We start from the raw sequence: 15,176 nt of genomic DNA on the forward strand, positions 1-15,176 counted from the left end.
CACAGCTATTTGTAAGGCCTCCCCAGACAGCCATTTTGCTTTTTTGCATTTCTTTTCCATGGGGATGGTCTTGATCCCTGTCTCCTGTACAATGTCACGAACCTCATTCCATAGCTCATCAGGCACTCTATCTATCAGATCTAGGCCCTTAAATCTATTTCTCACTTCCACTGTATAATCATAAGGGATTTGATTTAGGTCATACCTGTATGGTCTAGTGGTTTTCCCTACTTTCTTCAATTTCAGTCTGAATTTGGCAATAAGGAGTTCATGGTCTGAGCCATAGTCAGCTCCTGGTCTTGTTTTTGCTGACTGTATACAGCTTCTCCATCTTTGGCTGCAAAGAATATAATCAATCTGATTTCGGTGTTGACCATCTGGTGATGTCCATGTGTAGAGTCTTCTCTTGTGTTGTTGGAAGAGGGTGTTTGCTATGACCAATGCATTTTCTTGACAAAACTCTATTAGTCTTTGCCCTGCTTCGTTCCATATTCCAAGGCCATATTTGCCTGTTACTCCAGGTGTTTCTTGACTTCCTACTTTTGTATTCCAGTCCCCTATAATGAAAAGGACATCTTTTTTGGGTGTTAGTTCTAAAAGGTCTTGTAGGTCTTCATAGAACCGTTCAACTTCAGCTTCTTCAGTGTTACTGGTTGGGGCAGACTTGGATTACTGTGATATTGAATGGTTTGCCTTGGAAACGAACAGAGATCATTCTGTTGTGTTTGAGATTGCATCCAAGTACTGCATTTTGGACTCTTGTTGACCATGATGGCTACTCCATTTCTTCTGAGGGATTCCTGCCCGCAGTAGTAGATATAATGGTCATCTGAGTTAAAACCATCCATTCCAGTCCATTTTAGTTCACTGATTCCTAGAATGTCGACATTCACTCTTGCCATCTCTTGTTTGACCACTTCCTATTTGCCTTGATTCATGGACCTGACATTCCAGGTTCCTACGAATAAAGCTAGTGGAGGTGATGGAATTCCAGTTGAGCTATTCCAAATCCTGAAAGATGATGCTATGAAAGTGCTGCACTCAATATGCCAGCACATTTGGAAAACTCAGCAGTGGCCACAGGACTGGAGAAGGTCAGTTTTCATTCCAATCCCAAAGAAAGGCAATGCCAAAGAATGCTCAAACTACCACACAATTGCACTCATCTCACACGCTAGTAAAGTAATGCTCAAAATTCTCCAAGCCAGGCTTCAGCAATATGTGAACCGTGAACTTCCTGATGTTCCAGCTGGTTTTAGAAAAGGCAGAGGAACCAGAGATCAAATTGCCAACAACCGCTGGATCATGGAAAAAGCAAGAGAGTTTCAGAAAAACATCTATTTCTGTTTTCTTGACTATGCCAAAGCCTTTGACTGTGTGGATCACAATAAACTATGGAAAATTCTGAAAGACATGGGAATACCAGACCACCTGATCTGCCTCTTGAGAAATTTGTATGCAGGTCAGGAAGCAACAGTTAGAACTGGACATGGAACAACAGACTGGTTCCAAATAGGAAAAGGAGTACGTCCAGGCTGTATATTGTCACCTGCTTATTTAACTTATATGCAGAGTACATCATGAGAAACGCTGGACTGGAAGAAACACAAGCTGGAATCAAGATTGCTGGGAGAAATATCAATAACCTCAGATATGCAGATGACACCACCCTTATGGTAGAAAGTGAAGAGGAACTCAAAAGCCTCTTGATGAAAGTGAAAGTGGAGAGTGAAAAAGTTGGCTTAAAGCTCAACATTCAGAAAACAAAGATCATGGCATCTGGTCCCATCACTTCATGGGAAATAGATGGGGAAACAGTGGAAACAGTGTCAGACTTTATTTTTCTGGGCTCCAAAATCACTGCAGATGGTGACTGCAGCCATGAAATTAAAAGACGCTTACTCCTTGGAAGGAAAGTGATGACCAACCTAGATAGCATATTCAAAAGCAGAGACATTACTTTGCCAACAAAGGTCCGTCTAGTCAAGGCTATGGTTTTTCCTGTGGTCATGTATGGATGTGAGAGTTGGACTGTGAAGAAGGCTGAGCGCCGAAGAATTGATGCTTTTGAACTGTGGTGTTGGAGAAGACTCTTGAGAGTCCCTTGGACTGCAAGGAGATCCAACCAGTCCATCCTGAAGGAGATCCGCCCTGGGATTTCTTTGGAAGGAATGATGCTGAAGCTGAAACTCCAGTACTTTGGCCACCTCATGCAAAGAGTTGCCTCATTGGAAAAGACTCTGATGCTGGGAGGGATTGGAGGCAGGAGGAGAAGGGGACGACAGAGGATGAGATGGCTGGATGGCAACACGAACTCGATGGATGTGAGTCTGAGTGAACTCCGGGAGTTGGTGATGGACAGGGAGGCCTGGCGTGCTGGGATTCATGGGGTCACAAAGAATCGGACATGACTGAGGGACTGATCTGATCTCATCTGATGCAATATTGCTCTTTACAGCATCGGACCTTGCTTCTATCACCAGTCACATCCACATCCCTTCATTCTTTCTTTTTTTTTTTTTTCCTTCATTCTTTTTGGAGTTATTTCTCCACTGATCTCCAGTAGCATATTGGGCACCTACTGACCTGGGGAGTTTCTCTTTCAGTATCCTATCATTTTGCCTTTTCATACTGTTCATAGGGTTCTCAAGGCAGGAATACTGAAGTGGTTTGCCATTCCCTTCTCCAGTGGACCACATTCTGTCAGATCTCTCCACCATGACCCACCCATCTTGGGTTGTTGCCCCACGGGCATGGCTTAGTTTCATTGAGTTAGACAAGGCTGTGGTCCTAGTGTGATTAGATTGACTAGTTTTCTGTGAGTATGGTTTCAGTGAGTCTGCCCTCTGATGCCCTCTTGCAACACCTACCATCTTACTTGGGTTTCTCTTACCTTGGGCGTGGGGTATCTCTTCACGGCTGCTCCAGCAAAGTGCAGCCGCTGCTCCTTACGTTGGACGAGGGGTATCTCCTCACCGCCGCCGTTCCTGACCTTCAACGTGGAATAGCTCCTCTAGGCCCTTTTGCGCCTGCGCAGCCACCGCTCCTTGGACGTGGGGTTGGTCCTCCCGGCACTGCTGCCTCGCTGTGATCAGTTTCATTCAGAGAGCGTTCTGGTGTGAAATGAAATATTTCCTGCAGTACCAATGAGCAAGAGATGTCCCAGCTATCCATGATTCCCCACCCTCCAAATCTGAACTTCCGAGCCATGCCAAAAGGTGGCGCCACTCCCTACATGCGGAACTCAAGGATGTCACAGTCAGGATTGATTACAGTCCTGCAGTGTGCCCTAAGGGAATTCAAGAGACGGATACCTCTGTAAAAATGCAGGATTCTGGTCCCAGATAGCTGAGATGCATGTGAAAGGAATGACTTCAATAATCCCAGACACTCCTGGTGGCTCAGGCAGTAAAGAACTTGCCTGCATTGCAGGAGACTCACGTTTAATCCCTGGGTCAGGAAGATCCCCTGGAGAAGGGAGTGGCAACCCACTCCAGTATTCTTGCCTGGAGAATCCCATGAACAGAGGAGCCTGGCAGAACTGATCAACTAACACGATCACTTGCTTTCACTTGCATCTTCCCATACATAGAAGAATGCTAAATTCCTTAACGTGATCTTTGGTTTTCTTTACTTAACAATAATATTTGATGTTCAGACCACCTGCCCTCTTTGTTGCAAGCCTGTTTATAGCCTGACTCCCTCTCCCACCTCAGAGCAGTCTCTCAGGGCTACCTGAAGTGCTGTCTCCCAGGCTCGGAGTCCCTAAGGTTCCCACCGAATAAAATAACTATCTAAGGCTGTGACTAGTTGACTCTGGAAGAGGCAAAGTCAAGCTGATCGGTGGTTGCCAGGCGATAAGCCCTGCGGAAGGAGCCTGGGGAGCTCTGAGTACTGGACCACAGAGCTGGGAGAGATGCCACCAACAGAGGCTCCAGGAGGAGCCAGCCCTGCCCACAACTGACCCCCAGAACTATGAAACAATTTGTTCCTGTTGTTTGAGCCATGCAGTTTGTGGTCATTTGTTAGAGAAGCCCTAGGAAATGAACGTGTATATGTGCTCAGTTCAGTTCAGTTCAGTCGCTCAGTCGTGTCCGACTCTTTGCAACCCCATGAACAGCAGCACGCCAGGCCTCCCTGTCCATCACCAACTCTCAGTTGTGTCCAATTCTTTGCGACCTCATGGTCTATAGCCCACCAGGCTCCTCTGTCCTTGGAATTTCCCAGGCAAGAATACTGGAGTGGGTTGCCATGCCCTCTTCCAGAGAATCTTCCCAACCCAGGGATCGAACCCACATCTCTTGTGTATCCTGGGCTGGCAGGCGGATTCTTTACCACCACAGCACCACCTGGGAAGCCCAAAGGAAATGAATACCCACCAATAAAACGTCATTTTTTTTTAAGTTGAGGAAAAAAAAAAACTTGGAAATAACAGGCTAAATGAAAAAAGCAAGTTTCAGAACAATGTATTCAGTGTAAAACATTTTATAGGAAGGTTTTTAAAGGCCCCAAACAATACAGCTTATTGTTCATAGGCTTTGCATATGTTGAAATCACCGGGAGGTGCCCTGGTCTGGAAGTGCACCAACCCCTAGGTTGCCTTGATGGAGGGGGTGGAGCATTCTGCCGGCTTCCCCCACCCAGCGGAGTCCTTGTGAGGCCTGCAGAGGCTTCCCCAAGGAGGAAATGCCAAGATTTGGAACACTAGGCGGGGGAGAGCATTCAGGGCTAAGCCCAGGCTTGGAGGCTAAAGGAGGCGGGCTTGCTTGAGGGCCACCTGGTGACCAGAGGACTGGATATCTTCCCTTCTTTTATCTGAACCTGTCCCAGTATCGCTAGGGCTTCCCTGCGGCCACTCTGTCCCTCTTCTCCATCTTCACCTGGAATCAGCAAGGAGCCTGGAGGCCAGATTCAAATGCCCCAAGAATGAGCTTGTCCGGGAGGCAGGCAAGCTGGGATGAAGCGCTGGTCACGCAGGCATAGACAAATCACTTTGCCTCCCTGAGCTGGTAAACTGTGAATGGTCATGACCTCACAGGGCCATGAGGATGGAATACACTGTAATATTAACACATATGGTGAGTCACTTCTTATGGCCCTGCTGAGCACCAGCGCAGCCTAAGTGCTCGCACCTTACCTTCACCCTCATTCAACTGTCAGAACTCCATTAGCTGGGGACTGTGATCACCTCCATTCTATAGATGGGGAAACTGAGGGCAGCTGAATGACTCAGACACACACAGCTGGGATCTAGACTGAAGCCATGCAATGCCAGCACCTGTGAGCTACACTCTGTGATGTGTTGTTTTATTGGTTCATTTCTAGTTTACATAGGTCTACACCTCCTCCAACCTCCTGGGGTGGACTGTGAACCTCCTAGGAGTAGGGCCTTCATGACTTGTCTCCAGGGGAGCCCAGCCACTGCCCAGTAGGACTGGGGCTCAGGGAAGGCATGCTGAGTGTGGGTGTGGTATGGGTGGAGCCCTGGGTGATCCTGGCGCTTGGAGGGAGTTGCGCAGCAGCACAGAGGCAAGGCTGGGGTGCCTCCACCCCGCTGAAGTCCACCAGGTTGTCACCCAGGTGCTGTGGAAGAATGTGGCGGCTTTACCAGGTGAGGCAGCCCACAGACCACTTTGCGATGGAACTGGTGGTGCCCCTGCTCTATGCTGGCAGGAAACCCTGTCCCAGCCCAGGACGCAGGAGTCCCAGCCTGGAACTGTCCCTCACATCCAATTCCCCACAAGTCAGGAGTCCCAGCTCCCATCCTCCTCCTGTTTTTCTAAGACTCAGCCAGACAGGACCCCAGTTCTCCAAGGCTCAGAAACCCTGACACACCCACAGTCAGAGGGGCAGGGGACCCAGCCAGTACTGGCTGGCAAAAGCTGATATGGACGTCTCTGCCCATCTCCACATTCAAAGATGTCATGTCAGTAGCTTGAAATCAGCTTTGGGGCTTTCCCTGGTGGTACAATAGTTGAGAATCGCACTTCTAGGACTTCCCTGGTGGCACAGTGGATAAGAATCTGCATGCCAATGCAGGGGACACGGGTCCTATCCCCGGTCTGGGAAGATTCTAACTGCCTTGGAGTAACTAAGCCCGTGTGTGACAACTTTTGATCCTGTGTGCTGCAACTACTGAAGACCGTGTGCCTAGAGACGATGCTCTGCTACAAGGGAAGCCACCTCAATGAGAAGCCTGTGCACCACGATGAGGAGTAGCCCCGCTCTTCGCAACTAGGGAAAGTCTGGGCACAGCAACAAAGACCCAGTGCAACCAAAATAAATAAATTTTAAAAAAAGAAAAAAGAATCATGCTTCGACTGCAAGGGGCATGGGTTCGATCCCTGGTTAGGGAAGTAAGATCCACACGCTGCCAAGTGCTGCCAAAAAAAAGAAAGAAAGAAAAATGTAATCAGCTTTGGAGGGAGTATTTATAGCACAGAAATGGGCAGAATTAACAAGTCAAGGCTTTCTCTTTCCCCTGATAGCCTGTTATTAAAGACTTACTAACACACCACTGCTCCCAGCCCTCCATCTGTCCCCACTCACTAGGCCAGGAGCCCCTTTCACAGGGACCCAGGGAGCCCTGGAAGTCTGAGACTCTCGAGAAGCCACCAGGTCATGGCTGGGGCATCGCCTGCAAGCCCCAGGCTGCCCTGGGCTCAACCCTGGAACTCAGCCATGGGTTCTCCCAGTCTCCTCACCCCGTCCTCTGCCGGTGACTCTGCAGCCTAGGAGCCGATAGCCTCAGGTTGGGAGGAGCACAGGCTAACGTGTGATTATGGGCAAGTCACTTCAGCCGTCTTCACCTGCCACACAGGAATCAGCCTAAGAAGTCACACCTGTGCTGCTCACGTTCAACTCCTGTCCATGTGACCCCAAGCAAGATAGATCCTTGCTAGGCCTCAGTTTCCTCATCTGTAAAACGGGGATAATGGTAGTTCCTGCTTCATGAGGATGTCATGAAAGTAAATAAGAGCTTTCTTAGCAGAGTGCTTAATACCCGCTAGATTTGCTGCTGTCGTTAGTAATGTCCTATCTCACAGGGCAGTTGTGAGGGGAAAGGGAACCGACGTCTATGTTCAGCGTAGGGTGTGCACACAGCAGGTGCTCGATTAATGGGCCCTGTCCTTTTCGGCGGCAGCGAAATGGGTCAGCGGCTCTGACCTGGGTGGAGTTGCCTTTCTTTAGGCCCCACCTGGCCATTCCGGCCACCAGGGGGCGCCCCGTGGCCCCGCCCCTCACCTGTGCGGGTGGTGCACCCGGCGCCGCCCCCGGAAGAGGGTATCCGGGGCCGCGGGGACCTCGGAGGCAGCCCGGCGCCGTCGGGTGAGAGCCGAGGGGGCGCGAGGACAGGGGCCATTTCGAGCTTCGGGCGGACCGGGCCGGGCCAAAAGGGCGCGGGCCGATGGGGCGGGCAGGGGTGGCCGGGCCGGACTCTGGGGACCGGGAAACCCCGGGAGCGGGCAGGAAGGAAGGCGGGAAGGCTGTGGCTGGGCTTCCGACGCCGAGGGTTGGGGGTCGAGAGGCTGGTGTCCCCGACGCCCGGTGGGGGTGCTAAGAGCTGGTAGCTCAGTGCGGGGAGGGGCGAAGAGGCGGGATGCCCCCGAGTCCCAGAGCGGGCTGGACCCGCAGGGGCCACGTCGGGGAGACCCCCGGTCCGTCCGGGGGCAGTTGAGCTGGGAAGACCGCGGATGCCTGGGTCCTGCGGAGAGGCCTGGGGTTTGGCACCTGCCAAGAGGAGGAAGGGAAAAGTCAGGTGTTTGTGTGTGTGTGTGCGCGCGCCCGCACTCACAGTGGGTGAGGAAGCCCCAGGCATGTTGGTGGGGGGTAACATGGGGAAAAGGCCAGGGAACCCCGTGGGTCCCCTCCCTCCTGAGCCCCAGAGCCCTTGAATTGCGGCCTCTGGCGGCCCTGGGGGAGCGCCGCCAGGCTCCTTCCCCAGGGCCGGGCGGGAAGTAAACAGAAACCTGGAGTGGCCAGAAGGCAGTGCCCAGCGCGGGCACAACCTGTTACCTCCCCGGGTGGCTGGGAACTGGGGCCCTGGGCCAGCGGTCCAGAAGCAGCGGGCTGAGGGTCTGGGGACCTGAGGAAATAGGGGAACAAGGACGGGGGCGCTGGAGGCCAGGGAACATGGGCCTGGGCTTCTGGAAGGGGAGGGGGCTGGACTTCTGAGGGGTAAGGGGTTAGGACACCTACGTTCCCAAGGCCCTGGATTCTTGGGAGAAGAGGCTGGATTTATCTCTTGAGTCCTGAGTCCCAAGAACCCGGGTTCGGGGCAGAGTTTCCCAGCTGGTGAACCAAAACAGCTGGGGCCTAGGGAAGAGGAAGCGGGGGTAGAGGGGAGCGGTGCAGTGGCTGGGGTGGGCTGTGGTCCTGGAGCACTGGGACAAGTTCCCGGGGGCAGAAACCATCCACCAGAGGCAGGAGCCCGGGCAGCTCTCTTCCTGCTTCTCCCTGCCTCAGTTTACCCTGGGGACATTAACGGAACTGGGAGAACAAGACACAGATCATTAACCCTTCTTGGCCCGGAAGACTCAGAGGGCCAGTGGCAGGTGAAGAATTTCAAGAGAGCCGCGTCTTGGCCAGCGGGGGGGGGCAAACCCCTTTGGGTTGCAGAGGAGGAGTCCTGTCGCCACCTCTCCTCACAGCCCTACTTGCCCCTACAGATGCTGCCAGTGCCATGAACTCCCCAGAAGGGCCCAGCTTTCCGGCCGGGCTGCTCTCAGGGGGCGCCTCCCCCAGCGGTGATGAGGGCTTCTTCCCCTTTGTGCTGGAGCGGCGGGACTCATTCCTGGGAGGGGGCCCAGGGCCTGAGGAGCCAGAGGACCTGGCCTTGCAGCTGCAGCAAAAGGAGAAAGACCTGCTGTTGGCAGCGGAGCTTGGCAAGATGCTTCTGGAGCGCAATGAGGAGCTGCAGCGGCAGCTGGACACGCTGAACGCCCAGCGCGCTGAGCGTGAAGAAGTGAGCTGGCAGCAGAGGGCAGGGCTGGGGGGTGGAGGACAGGGGGTAGGGACCAGGTAGGGGGCAGAGGGACGAAAGCAGGGTTGCCTCTGGAACAGCAGTCCACGGCTGGGACCAGTCTCCCTGGCAGTGTTGCCCAATGGTTAAGAACATGGGCTCCGGGACAACCCAGTGGTCCAGCGTTTCGGACTCCGTGTTTCCAATGCAGGGATGCAGTTTCCATCCCTGACTGGGGAACTAAAGGTCCCACAGGCTGCCCACTGCAGAGAAAAGAACACAGGTTCCGAGGGCAAGGCAGGACCCGAGTTCAGATCCCTGCCAGGCTGTGTGACCTTGAGCAAGCCGCTGGCCTTCTCTGAACCTTGGGTCTGGCTCCTCAGCAGTATTGCACAAACCCCAGCCAACAGATCCTAGGCACTCTCTCCCTGTCTGGCTCTGGGCTAAGCACTTTCCACTCATGATCTTGGCCAATTCTCACTCAGCTCTGGGAGATACACATGGTTCCCTCCGCCCATGCTGTGGCCACTCTCACCCTGGGAGTCACATCTGGCCCCCTACACACCCAGGACACCACTGACTCCTGTATCCATGTTGTCGGCCCCACACCCTCCCCACTTGGCCACCTAATGGGCATCTCAACAGAAGTGGCACCGGATTCCGTGGTCCCATCGCCTGCTGCCCGCCCCAGCTTCCCACCGCAGGGCCCCAGCCTGAGCATCTCCGCGACCTCTTTCCTCCCACACTGGCAAGTCCTGTTGATTCTTTTTTGAAACTAGACACCAAGTCTTCTCACTTCTCATCATCTCTCCAAGCTGGCCGCAGTGCCATCATCTCTGCCCCAGACACAGCAGCTGCCTCCTCACTGGTCCCCAGCTTCCACCTTGCCCCTTGAGCTCCTTGTCCACGGGGTAGCCAAAGGGATCTTCAAAAACTGCAAATCAGATCATTTCAGTCTTTGCCCAGAATCTCCCAATGGCTTCCCCTCATTTAGAATGAAACCAAAAGTTCTCACCAGGGCCTAAACGTCCTAAGTGAGCCCCCCGACCTCACCTCAGCCACGTGGCCCCTCCTCTGAGGGGGCCTTTTTTCAGTTCCCTGAGCAACCCACACTTATGGCCTCAGGGCCTTTGCACCTGCTGTTCCTTGGTGTAGCCCTCTTCTTGCCCTACAGGAGTCAACTTAGACACCACTTCCTCCTGAAGGAGCCCCCACCGCATCTCACTCCTCTTCATCACTTCTCAGGGTTTCTTTAGAGCCCTCAATGTGCCCCTCTCCGAAACTGCCTGGTTCAAATGTGTTCATTTGCCTCTGGACTCTAAGCTATTTCAGGCAGTGAATTTGGTGGTCTCACTTACTGCTGATAGCCAGACCCCAAAATGGGGCAAGCTCAGGAAATATTGGATGGATGAATAGATGGATGGATGAATGGCTAGATGGATGGATGGGACTTGGAGGTGTTAGGGAGCTTGCCTGACCACAAAGCAGAAGCGGAGCTGGGCATTGGCCAGAGCAATAGGGCAACAGGACCCCAGACTGGTGGGCTAATCCTAGAGCTGTGTTGTCCACACCCCCCGCTGCCCCACGGTATTTGGTTAACGATTTGTCTGTCTGGGTTAGAATCCCTGCTCTAGTAACTCACTGTGTGTCCTTGGGCAAGGCATTTAACCTCTCTGAGGCCCAGTTTCTTCATCTGTAAAATGAAGATGTTAAAGATTTTAAAGGCTTCCCTGGTGGCTCAGCAGCAGGACATGTGGATTCAATGCCTGGGTCAGGAAGATCGCCTGGGGAATGAAATGGCAAACAGCTCCAGGATTCTCATTTGGGAAATTCCGTGGACAGAGGAGCTTTGCAGGCTACAGTCTATGGGGTTGCAAGAGTAGGACACGACTTGGTGACTAAACACCAACAAAAGGATTCTAATTCCCGTGGAGTAAAGACAATAATATAGGTGAAGCCCTAGCAGGAGGGCTTGCTAATCATCACAGCAGCTATGGTAGTGTCACCGTCCTGCATGGAGTCTACAGAGGGGTGAGCGGGCAGACGCTGGCCTCTGACTTGCCCGCCTCCCCAAGCTGGTCCTCTGGGTGTGCCAGGAGCGTCCCCCCACTGGTTATACAGGTTCTGGGGGAGGGCGGGCAGAGGCGTGGGGCCGGGTGCGGCTGCCCAGGGTTAATTAGAGGGAGCTGGCCAGGAGGAGCTGGGGGAGAGGGGTTGAGCAGAGGCGGAATCTCCAGAGCACACAGCTGTGTGAGGCCATGGGCCGGGGCTTCAATTCTGCCAGACTCAGGCGCCATAAACGGCGCCTGCAACCTCGGGCCCAGAAGCCCCGGCGGCAGCCAGAGGTGAGTGGGCACCGGGGAGCCTCGCCCAACTCAGGCCCAGGGTCAGCCCCTCCAGAAACCGCTCTATGGCTCCTCTGCCTCCTCTACTATCCGAGGCTGCGTCTTGCCCCCCTGCCCGCTCCCCCCAGCTCTGTCCTGTCTCTGGCTCTCAGGCCTGCCTCAGACCCCCTGAGACACCGCCCCCCCCAGGTCTCTGCCTGTCGTTCTGTGTCCCCTCCAGTCTCACTGTTCCTTCTCTGTCTCCGCCCCTCTGTCCCGGCTCTACAGCAGCTGCAGCAGGAGAACCATGAACTGCGCCGGGGCCTGGCAGCCCGGGGAGCCGAGTGGGAGGCCAGGGCAGTGGAACTGGAGAGGGACGTGGAGGCCCTTAGGGCCCAGCTCGGGGAGCAGCGTTCTGAGCAGCAGGACAGTGGCCGGGAGCGGGCTCGGGCCCTCAGTGAACTTGGCGAACAGAACCTCCGGCTCAGCCAGCAGCTGGCCCAGGTGGGACGACCCTGACCCCGGGTCCCTCGGCAAGGAGGGGGCGGACACCCGGTCCTGGTGGGGGTGGGTGCGCTGGGCCAAGTCCTGGTGGGGGTGGTTGCGCTGGCCCAGGCTGGATGGCCCTGACCCTGGGTTCCATAGCAAGGAGGGGCGGACGTCTGGGGATGGAAGTGCTGGGCCTGTTGCTGCGTGGGCCAGCTGAGGACTCTGTTGATCCCCAACCCCATCCCCAGGCCTCACAGACTGAGCAGGAGCTTCAGCGGGAACTGGACAGCCTTCAAGGGCAGTGCCAGGCTCAGGCCCTGGCTGGGGCAGAGCTGAGGACGCGGCTGGAGAGTCTGCAGGGGGAGGTCAGTGCCAACTGGGGCTGGGGGTCTGTTAAGCAGGAAAGGCTGGCCTGGGGGCTGTCTGGGCCCAGCCTTGCCCTCCCACTCTTAGCTCTGATGGGCTTTTCCCCAGAATCAGATGCTCCAGAGTCGCCGGCAGGACCTGGAGGCCCAGATTCGAGGTCTGCGTGAGGAGCTGGAGAAGGGACGGGGCAAGCTGCAGGCCACCCATGAGGAGCTGCTGCTGCTGCGGCGGGAGAGGCGAGAGCACGGTCTAGAGGTGGCTGGCAGGGCTGGGGTGGGTGGGCGAGTCAGGCTGGGGACCTGGACCATTGCCTTGGGGCCTCCTGGGAGAAGACCCCAGAGTTGGGTCACCGGGAGCCCTAGCAGCCGGGCCAGAAGGGCAAAGGCATTAGCACAAGGGCAAGTGGGAGCCACAGAGACTGACTGGGGCTGGTGGTTCTAGGATGCATCAGAGACCAGCAGCTGGAGGCCAGGGATGGGCCCGAGGCGAGAGCTCCCCATCGGAGGTGATGGGGACCTGGACCAGGTCTGGGTGTGAAAACAGAGGAAAGAAAATGAAAGGAGGCAGTATGCCTTGATGTTTGAGATCTTAGAAGGTTGCGCTTGCTTTGAGGTCAGATTACCAGGGTTCTTATCCCAGGGTCCCTCCCTACTCTTGTGGGACACCAGCCTCAGTTTCCCCATCTGTGAGATGGGTGCATGATGCATGGCTGCGGGAAGGGTGTGATACGTTCAGCAGGTCGCCTGGCTGAGAAGAGAGGATCAGTCAGGGCCAGGTGACAGCTTTAGTAAGAAGGTGGGCCGGCCCGGTCAGGGACGGGGCGGGGCTTTTCCAGGTGACCGGATGGGGCGGGACTGGAGGGAGGGTGACTGGAGGCTTTGAAGTCTGGGTACTTGTCGGGGCCCTGCTCTATAGGTGAGGCAAGTGGCATGTGCCGAGGGGGACTGCGGGTCCCACGGCCGCCCCGCGCTGTGGGAGCGGGAGCAGACTTTGGCGCTGGGCCGGGCGGACGCCCGGGGATGCCTGACTCCCGCGGCGCGCTGGCGCCCCCTGTCGGCCGGCGGTGGGGGCATCCGGGTGACGCTCACGCTTTCGCCTTCTGCCGCAGCTGGAACGCGCACGCTCCGAGACTGAGGAGGCGCTGAGCGCGCTGCGGAGGCTGCAGCGGCGCGTCTCGGAGCTGGAGGAGGAATCGCGCCTCCAGGACGCCGACCTCTCGGGAGCCTCGCTGCAGTTAGAGCTCGCCCACAGCCTAGACAGCGACCAGGACCAAAACCAGAACACGGACAGAAGCGGAGGTGCTCTGGTGAGCGAGCTCTCAGCCCACCAGGCTCCACACTCACCATCCCGGAGGGCTGCAGACTCCGCCCCTCCTTTTTTATCCCTAGAAGGTTTGACACTGCCCTGATCTATTTCTTTGGTGGACAGACCACTCTATCCCCGGAGACCCAAGAAGCATCCAGCCAGCATCGTTCGCCCGAAGAGGAGAGGTTGGAGCCTCCCAGGAAGGGAACATCCCTGAGCCCAGAGGAGATATTGGGAGAAGAGGAGGAGGAAGTGTTCCGGTTACAGGTCGAGGTAGGGGGAGCATAGTATTGGATGCAAAGCTCCTCTCAATGTCAGTTTCTCTTTCCCATCTACACCGCCAAGCCTTTCCCCACGAATCCCTCTCTACTTGAATACTCCTTCATCCCAACAAACTTGCCATCAAGTTTCAACAGCCAGCCTGTATGTCACCTCCTCCAGGAAGACTTCCTGAACTACACTCCCCCTTAAGTCCCATCTCCTCCATGTATCTTTCCTGCAGGCTTAGACCATCCATCTAACCCCGACCCACCCCACCCCGCTAGGCATTCAGAAGATTCATCTCCAGCACAGGATCATTAGCTGTCAGGGTTGTTTGTGGAGCAGGTAGAGATGGGAGGTGGGAGGTACCGGAAGGCAGCGAACTAGAGTCTGGACTTCCTTGAGGAGCAAGCGCTGGGACAACCAAGGGGCCTAACTGCCTCTCCGTATTTTACCCTGGCCGCAGATGGCGATGCAGCAGGCAGAGCTACAGTCCCTGCGGGAGGAACTGCAAAGGCAGAAGGAACTGCGGGTGCAGGACCCCGAGGAGGCCTTAAGCAGCGCCCTCTCGGACCGAGAGGAGGCCATGAACAAGTAAGCATCTGCAACCATTCACCACCGCCCGGGGGCCCTCTGACTTCCCTCGTTTGGTATTAGTGGTCTCACTTCCGCCTGGGTCCAGGACCCCCCTATCACCCCTGCACGCTGAAGCCCCAGCGTCCTCGGACCTGCTCTTTGCCCCTCGCCTGCAGGGTCCTGGAACTGTCCCTGGAGCTCAGCCGCGTTTCTCTGGAGCGGGACTCCCTCTCCCGGGAGCTGCTTCGCACCATCCGCCAGAAGGTGGCGCTGACTCAAGAGCTGGAGGCCTGGCAGGTGAGGGGCGGGGCGCATGGGGCCGACAGGGAGGGGCCGGTGGGGGCGGGGCCGGACGCTGACCCACCCCGCCGGCCCGCCCACAGGACGACATGCAGGTGGTCATCGGCCAGCAGCTGCGGTCGCAACGCCAGCAAGAGCTGAGTGCGGCCACCTCCGCCCCGCGCCCCGCCCCAACGCGCTTCTCCCTGCGCCTGAGCCCTGGGCCTGCCGGCGGCTTCTTCAGCACCCTCTTCCGAAGGACCTGAGCGCCGGGAACAGGCAGGGCTGGCTTTGCCCTCTTGGCTCACTTTCCTTTTCTGGCCAACGGAGCGATGGGTCCCGATTGTCTGCCAAAGGCAGCTGGTGCCCTCCTCTCCCTTGGAGGCTGGGCAAGGGCTCACTGGGAGCAGGGGCCAGCTTTGGGGGCCAGAGACCCCAGACGGGTGGCAGGGGCACGTGTGGCAGAGCTGTTTATCAAATCTATATAAATCTATCTTTTCTAGGCATTAAGCCCCCTGGCCCTCAGCTGCGGGTCGGGGATGGGGGTGGGTATTTATGTATCAAGATCAGACAGAGTAATATATAAATCATTACACCGACTTGGCCTCTGTTCT

The 15,176-nt window shown here is 55.7% G+C and overlaps 1 protein-coding gene across 3 annotated transcripts; it reads left to right on the top strand.

The window, feature by feature from the left end:
• Positions 1-7,270: 7,270 nt before the first annotated feature.
• On the top strand, positions 7,271-15,161 carry BICDL2 (BICD family like cargo adaptor 2). 3 transcript variants are annotated; one of them, XM_086376150.1, is made up of 11 exons: positions 7,271-7,329; positions 8,670-8,965; positions 11,209-11,307; positions 11,575-11,790; positions 12,024-12,140; positions 12,250-12,396; positions 13,250-13,447; positions 13,570-13,719; positions 14,174-14,301; positions 14,460-14,580; positions 14,667-15,155. In XM_086376150.1, exons 2-11 carry the CDS (start codon positions 8,684-8,686, stop codon positions 14,826-14,828), a joined length of 1,620 nt encoding a protein of 539 aa, XP_086232276.1. In that variant the 5' UTR covers positions 7,271-7,329; positions 8,670-8,683; the 3' UTR covers positions 14,829-15,155. The 3 variants fall into 3 exon arrangements, with proteins under 3 accessions (XP_086232276.1, XP_086232274.1, XP_086232275.1); XM_086376148.1 differs by lacking the exon at positions 11,209-11,307 and having other exon boundaries at positions 14,667-15,161; XM_086376149.1 differs by lacking the exons at positions 7,271-7,329; positions 8,670-8,965 and having other exon boundaries at positions 11,154-11,307; positions 14,667-15,161.
• Positions 15,162-15,176: the final 15 nt, after the last annotated feature.

The sequence above is a fragment of the Bos grunniens genome, chromosome 25 (assembly GCF_055505025.1).
Source record: "Bos grunniens cultivar Pamir isolate PY7600 chromosome 25, Bosgru_T2T1.0, whole genome shotgun sequence".
NCBI classification, from domain to species: domain Eukaryota; kingdom Metazoa; phylum Chordata; class Mammalia; order Artiodactyla; family Bovidae; genus Bos; species Bos grunniens.

Coding starts and splice junctions, on each gene's coding strand:
- BICDL2 (XM_086376150.1), top strand. CDS start 8,684: ATGAACTCCCCAGAAGGGCCCAGCTTTCCGGCCGGGCTGCTCTCAGGG. Junction 11,791..12,023: donor TCAGCCAGCAGCTGGCCCAG/GTGGGACGACCC, acceptor CCCCATCCCCAG/GCCTCACAGACTGAGCAGGA. Junction 14,581..14,666: donor AAGAGCTGGAGGCCTGGCAG/GTGAGGGGCGGG, acceptor GCCCGCCCACAG/GACGACATGCAGGTGGTCAT.